This window comes from Chlorocebus sabaeus, chromosome 12 (genome assembly GCF_047675955.1).
Source record: "Chlorocebus sabaeus isolate Y175 chromosome 12, mChlSab1.0.hap1, whole genome shotgun sequence".
NCBI lineage: Eukaryota > Metazoa > Chordata > Mammalia > Primates > Cercopithecidae > Chlorocebus > Chlorocebus sabaeus.
The window spans coordinates 94,925,513-94,940,568 of record NC_132915.1 but is presented as its reverse complement, the minus strand read 5'-3'; the positions used below and the strand labels follow the sequence as shown (position 1 = coordinate 94,940,568).

Sequence of the window (15,056 nt, the reverse complement as noted above, 5' to 3'; positions counted from 1 at the left end):
ACCTGGGACCAACAGGTTAAGACAAGCCGACCAACATGGCAAAATCCTGTCTTTACTAAAAATACAAAAATCAGCCAGGCATGGTGGCATATGCCTATAATCCCAGCTACTTGGGGGGCTGAGACAAGAGAATTGCTCGAAATGGAAGGTAGAGGTTGCAGTGAGTGGAGGTTGCAGTGAGCCAAGATCGTGCCACTGCAGTCCAATCTGGATGACAGAGCAAGACTCTGTCTCAAAAAAAAAACCCAAAAACAGGCCAGGCACGGTGGCTCATGCCTGCAATCCCAGCACTTCGGGAGGCCAAGGCGGGTGGATCACAATGTCAGGAGATCGAGACCATCCTGGTTAACACTGTGAAATCCCGTCTCTACCAAAAATACAGAAAAATTAGGAGGGCGTGGTGCAGGCACCTGTAGTCCCAGCTACTCGGGAGGCTGAGGCAGGAGAATGGCGTGAACCCGGGAGGCGGAGCTTTCAGTGAGCATGGATCGCGCCACTGCATTCCAGCCTGGGCGACACAGAGAGACTCCATGTCAAAAAAAATAACAAAAACAACAACAACAAAAACACAGAAGCTCGTGGAACAAGCCCTTGCCCCACTCCATGTCAGCTGTGCTGTGCCACCCAGGAGCATGCCAAGCTCAAACAGTCGTCCACCTGCCTTGCGTAAACGATGTCACTACTCGAATCACAGACACTGAGATTCCCTAGCCCTCGCCATGTGCATGTCACTCACAAGCAGGCACGGGGACCTCCGCAATGCACAGGGAATCCCTCTGGCCATCCGATGACCATCTATTGATAAATAAGAAGCATTAATTCCAGCTGGGTTGCAGAGGTGTACACATCAATACTTGTTACTGTTCACAAATGTTCCACTTGAGGATGGAGCGACGTTACAGAATTGGGAAGAACTTCACAGATATACGAAGGGTGCATTTAAGGAAATAGTGTAAGGAAAAGGTGAGAAAATGGAATACCCTAACCTCTGTCTTTTCATCACCCTCTAAATACTACGATTCCAGTTCTCTTCATTCTGCAGTGAAAAATAACATGTGATTCACATTCAGACACAAGGTGGCTGAGGAAACTGTGGCTGTTTTAAAAAGATGAAACAATTTAGAAGATCAGGATTCCATGAACACACTTACTTAACGAGAGAAGAGACTGGGAGTTACACATCAGCTTACCAAAGCTGCCCCGAAGTCCACGAGCCCCTTAGGAGAACAGAGAATGTGTAGAGCCTCCACAGACCAATGCAGGTGGCTGGGCCCAAGAGTGGGGACAGGGAGGCTGCAGGAGGCTTGCAGAGGGAGCTGTCCCGCCAGCCTCTCGCAGAAATTCCTAATTAAACCCTGACAGCAACTCTGTTTAGTGAATTGTCTCCTGGTTACTAAGAAGAGTGAAGCTGTTGAAAGCCTACAGCCAACCTTCTGGATAACAGTTGAGATGTATTTTAGAGAAGGAAATCATCCTGTCACAATCCCAGACCTGCCAACAGATGCAAGCACGTCCTGGGAGTGCGGCTTCTTGCTCTGTCAGCACCACAGCCCACCGTAGAGCCAGCCACACGGGTTCTGCCGGACGTTCTCACTTCAGGGAGTCTGGGCAGGTGCAGCTGAAACACCCAGGGGGCAACCCCCACCCCCACTTCTCAAAAGTACATGCAGAGGCAGACAGAATGAAACATGGCCCCCAAACCTCAGACGTACGGTTCAGCAACATGGCCCACCATAGAGCCACATGGGCTCTGCCCGATGCCCCCAATTCACAGAGTCTGGGCAGGTCCAGCTGAAACAGCACCTGGGGGGCAACCTCCAACCCCACTTCTCAAAAGTACATGCAGAGGCAGACAGAATAAAACATGGCCCCCGAGCCTCAGACATAAAGTTTGGCACAGGCATCTGTGAAACAAGAACAAAAGTCGCATGGGAAAGTGAGCACATAAATGAAAAAAAATAACAGAATTACAGTGAAGATGGATGAGATGGGGAAGATTGCGAGGAAGTTGAGAAAGGGACTGAGGACCTGAAGGGGCACATAAGGGCTGGACATTCCCGACAAGGTAACAAAAACACCTCTGGATGAGGTGGGATATCATCTTCATTATGGAAATAAAGGAGAAAAGCCTGAAAACATCAGTTTCCTACCATGAAGCAAAAATCAAACTTGCTTCAGACTTCTCCTCTACAACACTGGATTCCAAAAGACGAGGATGTGACATCTGTGGGGTCTTGAGGGAGAGCTGGCACAAACGTCCCAGAGCTGCCGTCTCCAGAAGCAGCTGAAATAGCCTCAGATCCAGCAAACTCTTGTCTTGAAAGATCTATCAGAGTACACCCCCTTATCAAAGGCACACATGGCTGCAGGGCTTGTGGTGTAAGGTGATTTCGAAATCTTACTCCGTGCAGACCCTAAACTTGGGAGGCTGTTGGTCACACCCTGGGAGAACCTCAGCCAGCGGGAAGCCCTGTGCCTCCTCTCTGCTCCATCGCTAAAGCCAAGAAACATTTTATGCATAAAATTACGTTATTTCCAATTTCTTAAATTGTATATATTAAGTCCATAAAGAGACCAAGAAAATGTATAAAAACATTGATGACTTCATGGTGGTATTATAATTAATTTTTAACCAAAACATGTTGTCTAAATTTTCCAGACTGAAAAAATACTCTTTTTAGCAAGAAAGGTGCTTTTAAAGTCACCATAAACAATTATATATCCATCCTACGAACGTGGTCTTAAAATAAAAAGTGAAGAGCAAAAACAGCAGAAGGAAGGGCATGAATATGTTGATAACGTTTATCTCTGAATGGGGGGGGCTGTTTTGTCTTCCATTTTCCTATGTTTGAAGTGTCACCTCTGTAATGTAATAATGGAGCAAACACAACAGTTGAGGAAACACTGCTGCCCACTAGGACATAAACCAAGTCTCCTCCAAAATGCTGCGACCCCAACCTCTGATTTTATCTTTTAAATCAGCTAGGTTTTCTCCCCTAAAAAGAAGCATATTGTATCATTACTCTTTAAAGTTAGGTGACTTAACAGGCATACAGACTTAAACACCTTCCGGAAAGGTGATGTGTCAAGTTTAACTAAGATTTGTTTTGTTCTGAAAAGAGCAGGGGCACGTTCCCAGGTGAGGGGACTCCAGGAAACACTGGCTATGTCCGACGGGCCCTCACCTGGAGAAACAAGCACTCGAGGCCTCCACCCTCCACCCGGACTCAGCAGGAAAGGGGTGCAGAGCTGAAGACAGACTCGTCTATAAAAACCTCAAGGGCTGTTTCCAGGAGCTACTCACTGCCCAGTGCCGCCTCACCCTGCCCCCCTGTGCAGGTACCGGAGCTGCTGTCCAGCCTTCCCCAGGCTCTCCACGCCTCCTTCCACCCCACGCCAACCTGCACCACCTAACTCCCCACCGTCTCTTACTGACCACCCGCCTCAACTCTCGCATAGCCTGGAAACTGCAAAGCTGCCTGGCAGCAAGAGGTGACGGGCAGCGACTGCACTAGCCAGGTGGCACCTGCTCCCCCCAGACTGCAGGGTCACAGCGCCTGCCTCATGGAGCCGTTGTTATGCACAAGTACAGTGGGAAATCAACGCAGCTTTAGCTTTACTTTGGTGCTAAATTAACTTTATAACACTTGCTTATAACATACATTAATTTTTACAGCAATTACTAAAATAACAACTCACAATGTATTCATTTACCATATTCAGAAAACAACTGAAAAACCAAACACACAGCAGAATTTTATAGGACTGTAGTAGTTTTTGTTAGGCTGTCAAATTATTTTAAGCTCAAAATTAAAGTAATTAAATCTATGACTCTCAACTGGGGAAGGTGGGCACACACAGAGGGGGGAAGGTAAAATCCTTTTTTTCTTCCAAACCTCACACAGACCCACTCAGCTGGTAATTTCCATTGCTGGAATTATGTCCTGCTCCTTAGGTTAAAAACAACTGCCTTCATGCCTATTAAAAATAATGTTTCTTCCTTTCCTGAGTGATTGTGAAATGAGCCATGGTGGCAAGGTAGGCACGAACAGAGGGAAACTGAGTCCATGTCCACATTTGATGGTGGGTGAGAACAGAAGACTATTGGGTCCACATCCACATTTGATGGTGGGTGAGAACAGAAGGTAACTAGGTCCACATCTGTATTTGATAGTGGGCAAGAACAGAGGGAAACTGAATCCGTGTCCACATTTGATGGTGGGCAAGAACAGAGGGAAAGTGTGTCCAAGTCCACATTTGATGGTTAACCAGAACAGGGGGAAGCTGGGTCCACGTCTACATTTGATGATGGGCGAGAACACGGGGAAACTGGGTCAACGTCCACATTTGATGATGGGTGAGACCAGGGGGAAACTGAGTCCACATCCACATTTGATGGTGGGAGAGAACAGGGGAAAACTCAGTCCACGTCCACATTAGATGGTGGCTTTTAATGCACTGCAGCCTGTGTCCCCTTGACCTTCACGAATTTTCAGGTAGTAAGAAAGCAATTTTTCTTATTGGAAAGGAGAAAACTAAGTGGCTGCAAAATAATACAATTTCCTTAAAGCAAAACAACAGAGAACCAACTTTGACTTTTTCCACATTACCCAGTAACTCTAAGACTCAGGGTTTTGTCATGTTACAGCAAATGCTGTTCATTAGGGGGAAATTGGAAGTCAGAACAGTGTGTGCTATTCAAATTCTCAATGAATAATTAACTCAAATGGGTTCAGAGTGCTATAAAATGAAATTAATTTGTTTTTAGTTTAACTCCAAATCCCCAATCCTTTGCCAAATGATCCTCTATGTATCCCACATAAAGCACAGGGTCTTTCTGGCAGAAAAACCATTAAAAGTTTTATTTGCAGTAAGAGAAGCATGCCTTCTTATTATCAAACAGGTGCACGGCCCCCTTGCGGGGGGGGGGGTCACCCATCACCCGCATCCCCGTGTGTCACGGTGTTGCCACACACCATTAACGCATCAAAACGGAAAAGGAAATGTAAGCAGTGTTTGCTGTCCAAAGTTCACGTCAACAACTCCTTATTATGAAGGCACTTCTGAGCCTTTCCTCCTGCATCTGGGAGCTACCAGCAACCCAGTTCCAGGAGAGAAAATAGCTCGACATCTCCTGCAGCCCATGGAGTCCTCTTGTTGGGACAAGGTCACCCCAGGAGAGAGGAACCCCCAGCAGGGTCAACACTGGAGGTCCTGGGAGTGGGTGGTGCTGGGGAGGCCATGCGGGGAGGGCTGTTCCCTATTCCCTTCCCCTCAAGAGACAGTTTGCCCAAGGTGACACAGCACCGGATGGGATTTCAGGGTCAGGGACCACGGACCCCGGAGCTGTGGACCACACCAGCCCAAAGCCACTGCAAGCCCCAGACCGGGGCTGTGGACCACACTAGCCCACGGACACTGCATGCCCCAGACCAACACGAGAAGAGTGCAGACCAACAACATCTTCGTCTACGGTAGGTGCCACGGTTATTGTTCCTAAGAGAGCCCATGGCCACTTCTACCAGGTGCCCTCCACTCTTACCCTGCCCCAGCTGGTCCCCATGTGACAGCCGTGTCTCTGAGAACGGGGTGTGGAGCCAGGGGGAAAACACAAAATAAACCACCTGCTACTAGAAACAGCCTCGCTGTCCTCAGGGAGCCGGTCCCGGGGCCAACCTCGCTGGACTCAGGAAGTCGGTTCCAGGACCCCATGGACACCAAATCCAGGCACATTCAAACCGCACAGCTGGACCTGCTGAACCTGCGTGTACAAAGAGTCGGCCCTCCGACACGCGTTTCACATGGCAGGAACACTGTATTTTCTGCGTGTACAAATAATCAGCCCTCCTACATGAGTTTCACTTGGCAGAACACTGTATTTTCTCCCTGAGTTTGGTTGAAAAAATCCACCCATAAGTTGACCCGCAAAGCTCAAGCTTGTGTTGGACAAGAGTGAACTGTATGTAATTGACACTGATTCCTACCAACAGTATCCAGATCTTACCATGACCAGCACGATAAACAGAATGAGCAAAATTCAAAAACTAAAGCAGAGTTTTTTCCTACGAGTTGGCGCACTGCGTATCCCCTGTGGGAAAGACCACACTGGCTGCTGACCAAACTCCACCGGCCTCTTCCTCCGTCCTGAGGGCATCTTCCTCCATCCTGACAGCAGCCTGGGCTCACCTCAGTCCCAGGGCAGGGGAGGGGGAAGCACTGTGCACCCTCCCAGCTCTCCTCTGCCCCTTCCCTCAGGCTGGGCCAAGAGCAGCCTGGACAGTCACATGCTGGGGACACCGAGTTGCCCCTCCTCCACCCACAGCCTCAGGCCACCTGTCTCATCTGTGACTGAGAAATAGAGCTGCAGCTGGAGGCAGGAGGCGGGACACCCTGGGATCTACCCATGGCCAGGCCGAGCTGCTCGGATCACTCAAGCTTCACTTTCCTCACTCGCTCTACCAAATAGACTAGAATAAAATATGCCGCGTCCTCCTTTCCACACACTCCCAAGCCTCCCATTCCACTTCCCGGCGCTGACCCCTTAAGAACACTTTGTGCGTCTTTCCAGGTATTTTCTAACCTCCTCAAGCACAGAACCACATTCAGAGTGAATTTTTCTTTTCTTTTTTTTAACAGAAATGGCACCAGGGCAGATGATGATTTTTTGGTACCATTTCTTTACTTTCTTGGGCATTTTCCACACCAGGACAGATGGGCTCTGCTCTCCTTCCTCCCCGCCCAAAGCTGCCTCACAGCAGCCACACACAGAGCCGTAAACCCTCACAAGACTGTGGGTGTCTCGGGGTGCCCCACGTCCCCAAAGACCAAGGGTCACAGATCCACATTATCCAACAACACTTCAGACATGGCCTCGAGCCTGGGAACCCTGTTGGCCAGCCCAGGCCAGCCCCAGAATAGAGGTGTGAGGGGTGACATCTGCACCTCTTAAAAAAAAAAAAAAGGCAGATATTCAGTGCCACATTTAAAATGGTCATGGCGGCCAGGCACAGTGGCTCATGTGTGTAATGCCAGCACTTTGGGAGGCCAAGGTTGGCAGATCACTTGAGGTCAGGAGTTCAAGATCAGCCTGGCCAACATGGTGAGACCCCTGTCTCTACTAAAAATACAAAAATTAGCTGGGCATGGTGGCAGGCACCTGTAATCCCAGCTACTCGGGAGGCTGAGACACAAGATTCTCTTGAACCCTGGAAGCAGAGGTTACAGTGAGCTGAGATTATGCCACTGCAATCCAGCCTGGGTGACAGAGCAAGACTCTGTCTCAAAAATAAAAATAATAAATAATAACACAAGAAAAATATATATATGCATTCCTAGTCCCTTGGAGCTACAGCAACAAAGCTGGTGATATATTTTGGGTGTTTCTAATCAATGTTTTCCACGAGCTACACTGCAAGTCTCAACCTTGACCCTGCTACAGTAATCATCTATTACAAATTAAAACAAGAGCCATAACTCTGTCTTCTACGAAAATATTCTACTTGAGACATGTTAACAGAATACATTTCTTTGGGTGAGAAAGTATCCACCAGGGTGGGGAACAGATGGCCCACTGATTGTGCTGTGGCCCTGACCACCAAGGACTCACGAATCGTCCACAGCAAGGCTGGCGACTCAAAAAGAACACTAAATTGCTCTTTGACATTAATTCTTAAACCTTGAGAAACCAAAGTTCTCTTTGTAACAGACTTGAAAAAGGATGAAGTCAGAAGTAGCTCAGCAGAGAAGTAGCACCAACTCTTACCTGGGAGAGACACTCCTTGCTAATCACGTCTGGATTAACGGATGTGCTAAGAGCATCTCTTCCAACAGGGACACAGACTGCAAACAGGAATGCTGTGAACACCTTCCCCAGATAACCCAGTCCTGACCCATCCACCCCTCAGGAGGTCGCCAGACAAGTCCAATAAGGAAATGACCCCACAGCAGATTCAGGTGCAGGCAGTGAGGGTAGTGGCATCAGGGAATTCCACCGTAAACCTTGGCAGCACGCAGGGAGGTGTACCCACCTGGACAGGTGAAGTCAAAAGTGCAGGATGATCTGGCCATTCCAAATATGCAGGGCATTCCAATTTTGTTAAAATGAAACCAAGCCTTTGAAAAGGCCCGGACTTCACACAATGTATGGTATTCATAGTGTGGAGGGCACTGTAGAGAAGTTATCAGAGGGTTCATGATGGCAAGATCCACGGAGGCTCTGCCATGTGCCAGGTATGAGACAACTATTTACATAAAACACCTCATTTCACCCTACACAGAGTCCACAGACTGCTCCACAGTCTCCCAGTTAAGAGTTGGTGCATCTCTGCTGAGCTACTTCTAACTTCATCCTTTCTCAACTGCTTCATGTTTCACCCTACACAGAGTCCACAGACTGCTCCACATTTCACCCTACAGAGTTCACAGATTGCTCCACATTTCACCCACAGAGTCCACAGACTGCTCCACATTTCACCCACAGAGTCCACAGACTGCTCCATATTTCACCCTACAGAGTCCACACACTGCTCCACATTTCACCCACAGAGTCCACAGACTGCTCCACATTTCACCCTACAGAGTCCACAGACTGCTCCACATTTCACCCTACACAGAGTACAGAGACTGCTTCACAGAATACTACCAAAGAGGACCATCAAATGATCCCCAAGAAGTAATGAGCGTCTTAAAAGTAAGAAAGCCAACCTCCTCCCCCTCTCTTAATTCCCTCTCCTCATTTCCACAGAACCAGGGAAATATGAAGGGCCAGTGACGCCCCACTGAAAAACGCTCTCCTGGTGGTTACGCCCTGTACATAGGGAGCACAACACTGCTCCGTGCTGCGCGAGGCTACTATTCTATACTACACTAGTAGGATCTGTTTGTTCTATTCTATACTATTCCATTCTCTACGATAGAATACTACAGCTTCATTCTATACTAGAAAATACTGTAATATCTGTTCTATTCTATCTATTTTCTTCTATACGGAAAGCAGTTAGCGAGCTTGCTTTAGGCAGATAGTAAGGGAAGGGTCCCAGAGAGCCTCCAGCCTATGTTTTGTGCAGATAGGGGGACTTGCAGGGGGGTCTTGCCTAAACATGCTCACAGCAGACTAAGGGTCCCCATGCACACGGGGGAATGGGGTGGAGCCACCAGAAATTTGCTCCTTAGACAAGGAGCCCAGCCCCATCAGCTTCTATATAAAAGCCCTTGTAGTCAACTGGGAAGGGGGCGACCAGCAACCTGCTCTCAGGACCCCTCTTTTCGCTGAGAGCTTAACTTTTAGCTTAATAAGTTCCACTGCACTCACTCTTCGATGCCCCCGTGCCTGTTTCTTCCTGGTCATGAGACAAGAACCTGGACCTAGCTGAGCTAAAGAGCAAAACTCCTGCATCAGTGCTACAGAACACTATCCTCTCTGTTCTGTGCCATGGGACTCTACTATTCCACACCATACTATGTAATATTAATACTATGCTGTGTGTTCTAATCTAGACTGTATTATGCTATGCAATACTACGTCATTAGTTCAACTATATACTCTACAATACTATCCCACTTGTTCTATTCTAGACCATGTAATACTATTTGTCCTATTGTATACTATACTACATAATGTTACACTGTTTCTTCTATTCTATGCCACCCTATATAACATTATACTATTTGTTCTATTCTGCACTACTCTATATAATTCTATTCTGTTTGTTCCATTCTATACAATACCTTGCATCATTTTACCATGTTCCACGATACAAGAGTAGAGTCAGTATTACTTTCATAATCTCTTTTCCAAGCTCTTACCCAGTAAGAAAAGTGATGTTTTACTATGCCTCACATAAATGCACATTTCATGATAATCAATGCCATTTCCTATGGTTATAGAATTCTGTCTCTATGATTCTATTGATACGGCTTCTTTGGGCTTTTCTGTAAGTCTTTGCAGTGTCTGGTTTCCTAGTGAAAAGATGACTAAGATCCAGATAAGATCCTATAAAACCAGCATTCACACAGGCTCACCTGTGTGCACACTGCTGGACTCCGTGTTGAAGGAGTGACAGGAAGACAGATGGCTATTGGTGGATGGAAGGCAACAAGCACAGAGTAGATTCCAGAACTGAGATAGGTACCAAGGCTCTGGCACAGCTGAGGGTCGATCCCAATTCTAGCCTCTCACAGAAAGGCAGAGGAGACTTAGCACAAAGAGCATGGAACTTTGCTTTAATAAAGCAAATGCTTACCATCCACTGCGAGGAACTCAAGGAGAAATGGCAGTAGGCTCTACTAATAACTACTGCTTTAAAAAATGGAAGGGAGAGGGTACATTTTCACATCGGCCATGTGGAAAGTTGGCTAGACCTGCCGCTGGACCTGACACTGGACCTGACACTGGACCTGCCGCTGGACCTGGCCCTGTACCTGACGCTGGACCTGCCGCTGGACCTGTCCCTGGACCTGATGCTGGACCTGCCGCTGGACCTGATGCTGGACCTGACGCTGGACCTGCCCCTGGACCTGCCCCGGACCTGCCACTCGGTCTGCTACTGGACTGCTAACAAATGCTGCAGATTTGTATGGAGAGAAAAGTGCAATGCGTCTGAGAGCAGCTGTCCCAGCTCTGGATGAAGCCGGCAGAACAAGGAAGCAACAGAGACGCTGGTATCATTCAGTGGGCAGAGTCAATGACCCTCCTCTAAGTCCAGCAAAGCTCAGCCTGCATGTCTGCAGCTAGAAATACCAATCATAAGCCAGACCTCCTGGCAAATACCATTGACCCGCTGTAATTTTGTGTGGTGTATTATGTCCCATGTACAGGAAGTCATTCACAAACCCTTTAACCAGGAAGTACTAACATGACTTTTAATGCAGTATAACACCTTTGCACCCATTTAACATACATTTAACCCCAGGGGTATAAATACATATTTTATAGAACATCAGGCGTGTTTACCTAATGGCTCGAACTTTCACAATGTCTCTCTCCCTGAGAGGACAGCGGAGGATCCCATGCACTGTCTCCAGGAACATGCCCCTCCCAGAGAGGACTCACAAATCAAACGTGCACATGCACGCATGCACAGACACATATCACACACACATGCACATGCACACGCACACCTACACCTACATGCAATACATACATTCACACATGCACACACATTCACATAATCACATAATACCAACACATAACACATGCATACACATACACACAACACTCAAACACACACAAGCATACACACAACACTCAAACACACATGCATATACATACAAATTCTGACACACATACATATGTAAATACGTAGACATAACATGCACAAATATACATGTATAACTATACACACACGAGCATCCATGCATGCTTACTTGCACATATGTGCAGTCGTGCCTAAACATGTAACACATGCACACACATACATGCAACACAAATACACATGCACACATATACACATGCGTGCACATGTACATTACACACAAAGGCACACATACATGCACAACACATATACATGCAATACACACTTTCATACACATAAATGCAAACACACATACATATATATACACCCCTCAAAGACCCCATTATTCAATTCTAAACAAAGTGGTTTATTCCCCAAATGTACCTTCTCGAAATATATAAGCTCTACTGCACATTTCTTGTTTCAAATAATGAGGTCTCACACACGGCACACACACATTTATACTCCAATACGCGTGAACATATAAATAGAAATAGGCACACGTGCACGAAGACCCTCTTCTATAAAGGTATTCTCAAACTTGAACTGAACGAATTCTGCTAATTATAGTCAGAGTCAGTAAAGATATATATTTGACCTCGGAATGAATATACTCGTTCTTTTCGTTACCCCTGGCAACAGCAAGAATGTAAAACAGAGTTGTGCGATACCACGTCACTTATTCAATCCCACTTCCTGGGATCTGACCCACTTGTAACAGCGTTTCTGTCTGAGTGATTTCCTTCTGACTAAAATCATGAGATAATTCCTTCTCTTCCTGCTTTCTCTTTCCCAGGCCTTTACACTGCCCTTTCATCATCTCGGAAACTAAATCATACTTGTCAAAATGGAAGGCAAAGAAACAGTCTTAGGAGAGAATCCCACAATGGAATGGACCCAAGAGAGGAAAAAATATTCTTTTTGAAAATGTACAAAAGGAAAAGTCAAGAGACCAGGGTTCCCTCTCACGACAGAAACAGACGTCAGCATAGCAGGTCACTCAGCACAGTTCAGCTCTGTGTATGAAACAGAGATTCTAGCCCTTGTCCCTGTTTCATGATGTTGCAGTGAAGGAAACAAAACAGACAGAGGGCACAGGCTGCAGAAAAGGATTTTAAAAGGATGACTTTTAAAATGTGCACCTGCTTTTCAAGGGCACAATGAGGATATTTTCAAGTATATTAAAGCTGATTTATAAGAGATGGGTATAAAGACTCTACAAGGTCATTAGACTTTAGACTTACAAAGAAAACAAATCACATTCTCCTAGCATCACGAGTCAGGTGTTCCACAAATACTAAGAAGAGCCACCGCAACGGGATCCACTATGAGGGGTCGAAACATAACCCACGAAGCGTGGCCGAGAGCTCCTATAACCTGATTTCTAGGAATCTAATTTTCAACATCCTCACAGCTAGCACATCACAAAAACACAGAGCTCCAAATGCCATAACACAAGTGCTAAGAACACCTAGCCAAAAATATACGAGGCATTTCAGGCAAAAATCCCAGAATCAGAAGAACACAAGTTTTATAAGTTCTTCAAAAGCTGGTGCCGGTTGAGGCTCTTCTGCAGACTTCAACAAAAGACACGCTAGAATTAGCCATTGACGGTAACCCTGAGTCAACACACACAGTGTTCGGAAAAGTACAAGGCCTGCTCCGGCCTTGAGACCCCTGGGAACTTTCTCTGGACCGCACCGAGTGGATGACTTTGAGAACTCAAAATAACCAACAACCAGTCCATGAACAGAGAAAGAAGACTGCAGCCTCCCTGGGGACCTGGCTCCATGCCTGCCCCCTTTCTTCCGGATACCTTTGCCCTTCCCGGCTCCCTGCTACACCTGGACACACTCTGGGTTCAGGCCCCTCTCCAGCTGTGTCTTGGTCCACGGCTGGTGGCCCGTGTGAAGCACCAGGCCTTGAAGGACCATCTCCACGTGCTCCCTGCACTTCCCTCCCACTTCTGCCGAGACCCCCAGGCTCTGGCTGCTCTCAGGGATCAGGGCTGCCAGGCTCCCCTCGCAGGCTCCAACTGGAGTCCTGCCCCCTGGTTTTCAGCAACGCTTGGGACTTTCTCCTGGAAACTCTCGGCTCTGGGCTTTAGTGAACTGCACCATCCAGCCCTTCTCTGGACTCAGCAGGACCTTTTCTGGGTCTTCCAACCCTTCCTCCATTTCCAAACGTGGGCTTTCCTTTGGCCTCCTCTCTCCAGACATGCACGCCTCACACTCTGGCTACTTGACCTGCACTTCTACCTAAGAGGCTCCCAAATGCACCCTGCTCCAGATTTTCCCCAAGCCTCCTCCTGTATTTCCAAACTCGCAGCTTGCAGTGGTGTCTGTAAGTATCTCCGAGTCAGGTCCACACTTGCTTCTCCTGAATTCTGGCAAAGCGCAACGCCGACCTCGGGGTGCAGACTCGACCTCGGGGTGCAGACTCGCAGCTTCTTCCACCTTCCTGCACTCCCTCTTCCCCTCCTGACCCAGGCACCGAATCGCTCAGCTCACTGGCTGCCTTCTCTCCTCCTCTCGCCACGGCGAGTGCCCTGCATGAGCCTGCTCTGTCCCCCGGCTCCACGGCATGCCGCACATCAGAGACACGATCCTCTCCGAAACCCTCAGTGGCTCCCTAGTATCCCACAGGTAAGGACTTCCACATTCTGGCTCCAATCTAACTTTCTGGTCTCAGATATGCACATGCATATTTTATCTATGCAAAGAGAGTACAGGCCTCACACCTGCTCTCATTCCTGGGCTCCTAGCTCCTCCTGAAGGTGCTGTATGAGCTACCTATGCACTTTCCAAACACTAACTGAACATGCGCTTGGAGAACACTTACTTGATAATTTTGTGGCATTGCCGGATAACGTGGACAAAGTGAGAACTACGCAGGTGTGTGGATGCTGCCTTGCCCAGACCTCACTTACCCAGACACTCCCAGATGCTCAAAGTGACCAGCCCTATTGGCGCACAGGCAGGCGCAGGCTGCACCCCCAGAACTGCGCCCCGCGAGCTGAACTATAATCATGAAGCAGCTGTTTGCTCCTAAATCTGTTTATGCCGGTGTACTTGTTACACATTACTGAAACCAATAAAGTATGACTCCAAAGAGACAATAATTGTATGAAAACTAAGTTGGATGCCTTTCAAAGACTTAATAGAGGGGAAATTTTTTTTTCATTTTAATCTTTACTAAATTGCTGTCAAATTAGGTATGGGCAAAAAATATACGCAATGTTTGAGGAAATCATTTTTAAAGGTTTAAAATCTAACATATCTTGTTTCTCTTGTGTTGCCTATTCTCTTCTAGAAGAATCAAAACTGTGGCAGGCCTGCGATGGCTGTGGTGGAGGAAGGGGGCCACACCCACAGCCAGTAGAACCACGCTCAGCAGCAGCCTAGCCCCGCGTGGAAGAGGCGTGAACACTCTCGGGAGAGGTGGATGTGCACTAACCGTTCCCAGCTCTGACCTCTTTGATTAACTGAATATGGTGATTGGTTTTATCTGAACGTCAGACAAAAGGGTGTCTATGCCCAGGAAAGACTCTAAACACTCTGGACACTGCTGGGGCAGACGGTGACCGTGACCCAGTGATGCCACGCACCAGTGGGCAGCCAGCCCAGTATCCTAATCGTAAAGGACATTCATAGCAACACTACGAAAAAGAAACACTGTTCTTTTTCGTTCTGACCCGGAAAAGTGAAATTTAAAACATTAAATATACAGGTTCTAACTAAGAGGCAGACGGACCAGGCGCGGTGGCTCACGCCTGTAATCCCAACCCCTTGGAAGGCTGAGGTGGGTGGACAACTTGATGTCAGT

The 15,056-nt window shown here is 47.4% G+C and overlaps 1 protein-coding gene across 1 annotated transcript; it reads left to right on the top strand.

The window, feature by feature from the left end:
- The first annotated feature begins 5,143 nt into the window (after positions 1-5,143).
- LOC140713118 (uncharacterized) lies at positions 5,144-14,987 on the top strand. The gene is given in 6 exon segments (XM_073022228.1): positions 5,144-5,213; positions 5,216-5,474; positions 10,314-10,445; positions 13,214-13,416; positions 13,789-13,876; positions 14,544-14,987. Coding segments are annotated over 6 exon segments (924 nt in total). The 3' UTR covers positions 14,716-14,987.
- The last annotated feature ends 69 nt before the right edge of the window (positions 14,988-15,056 follow it).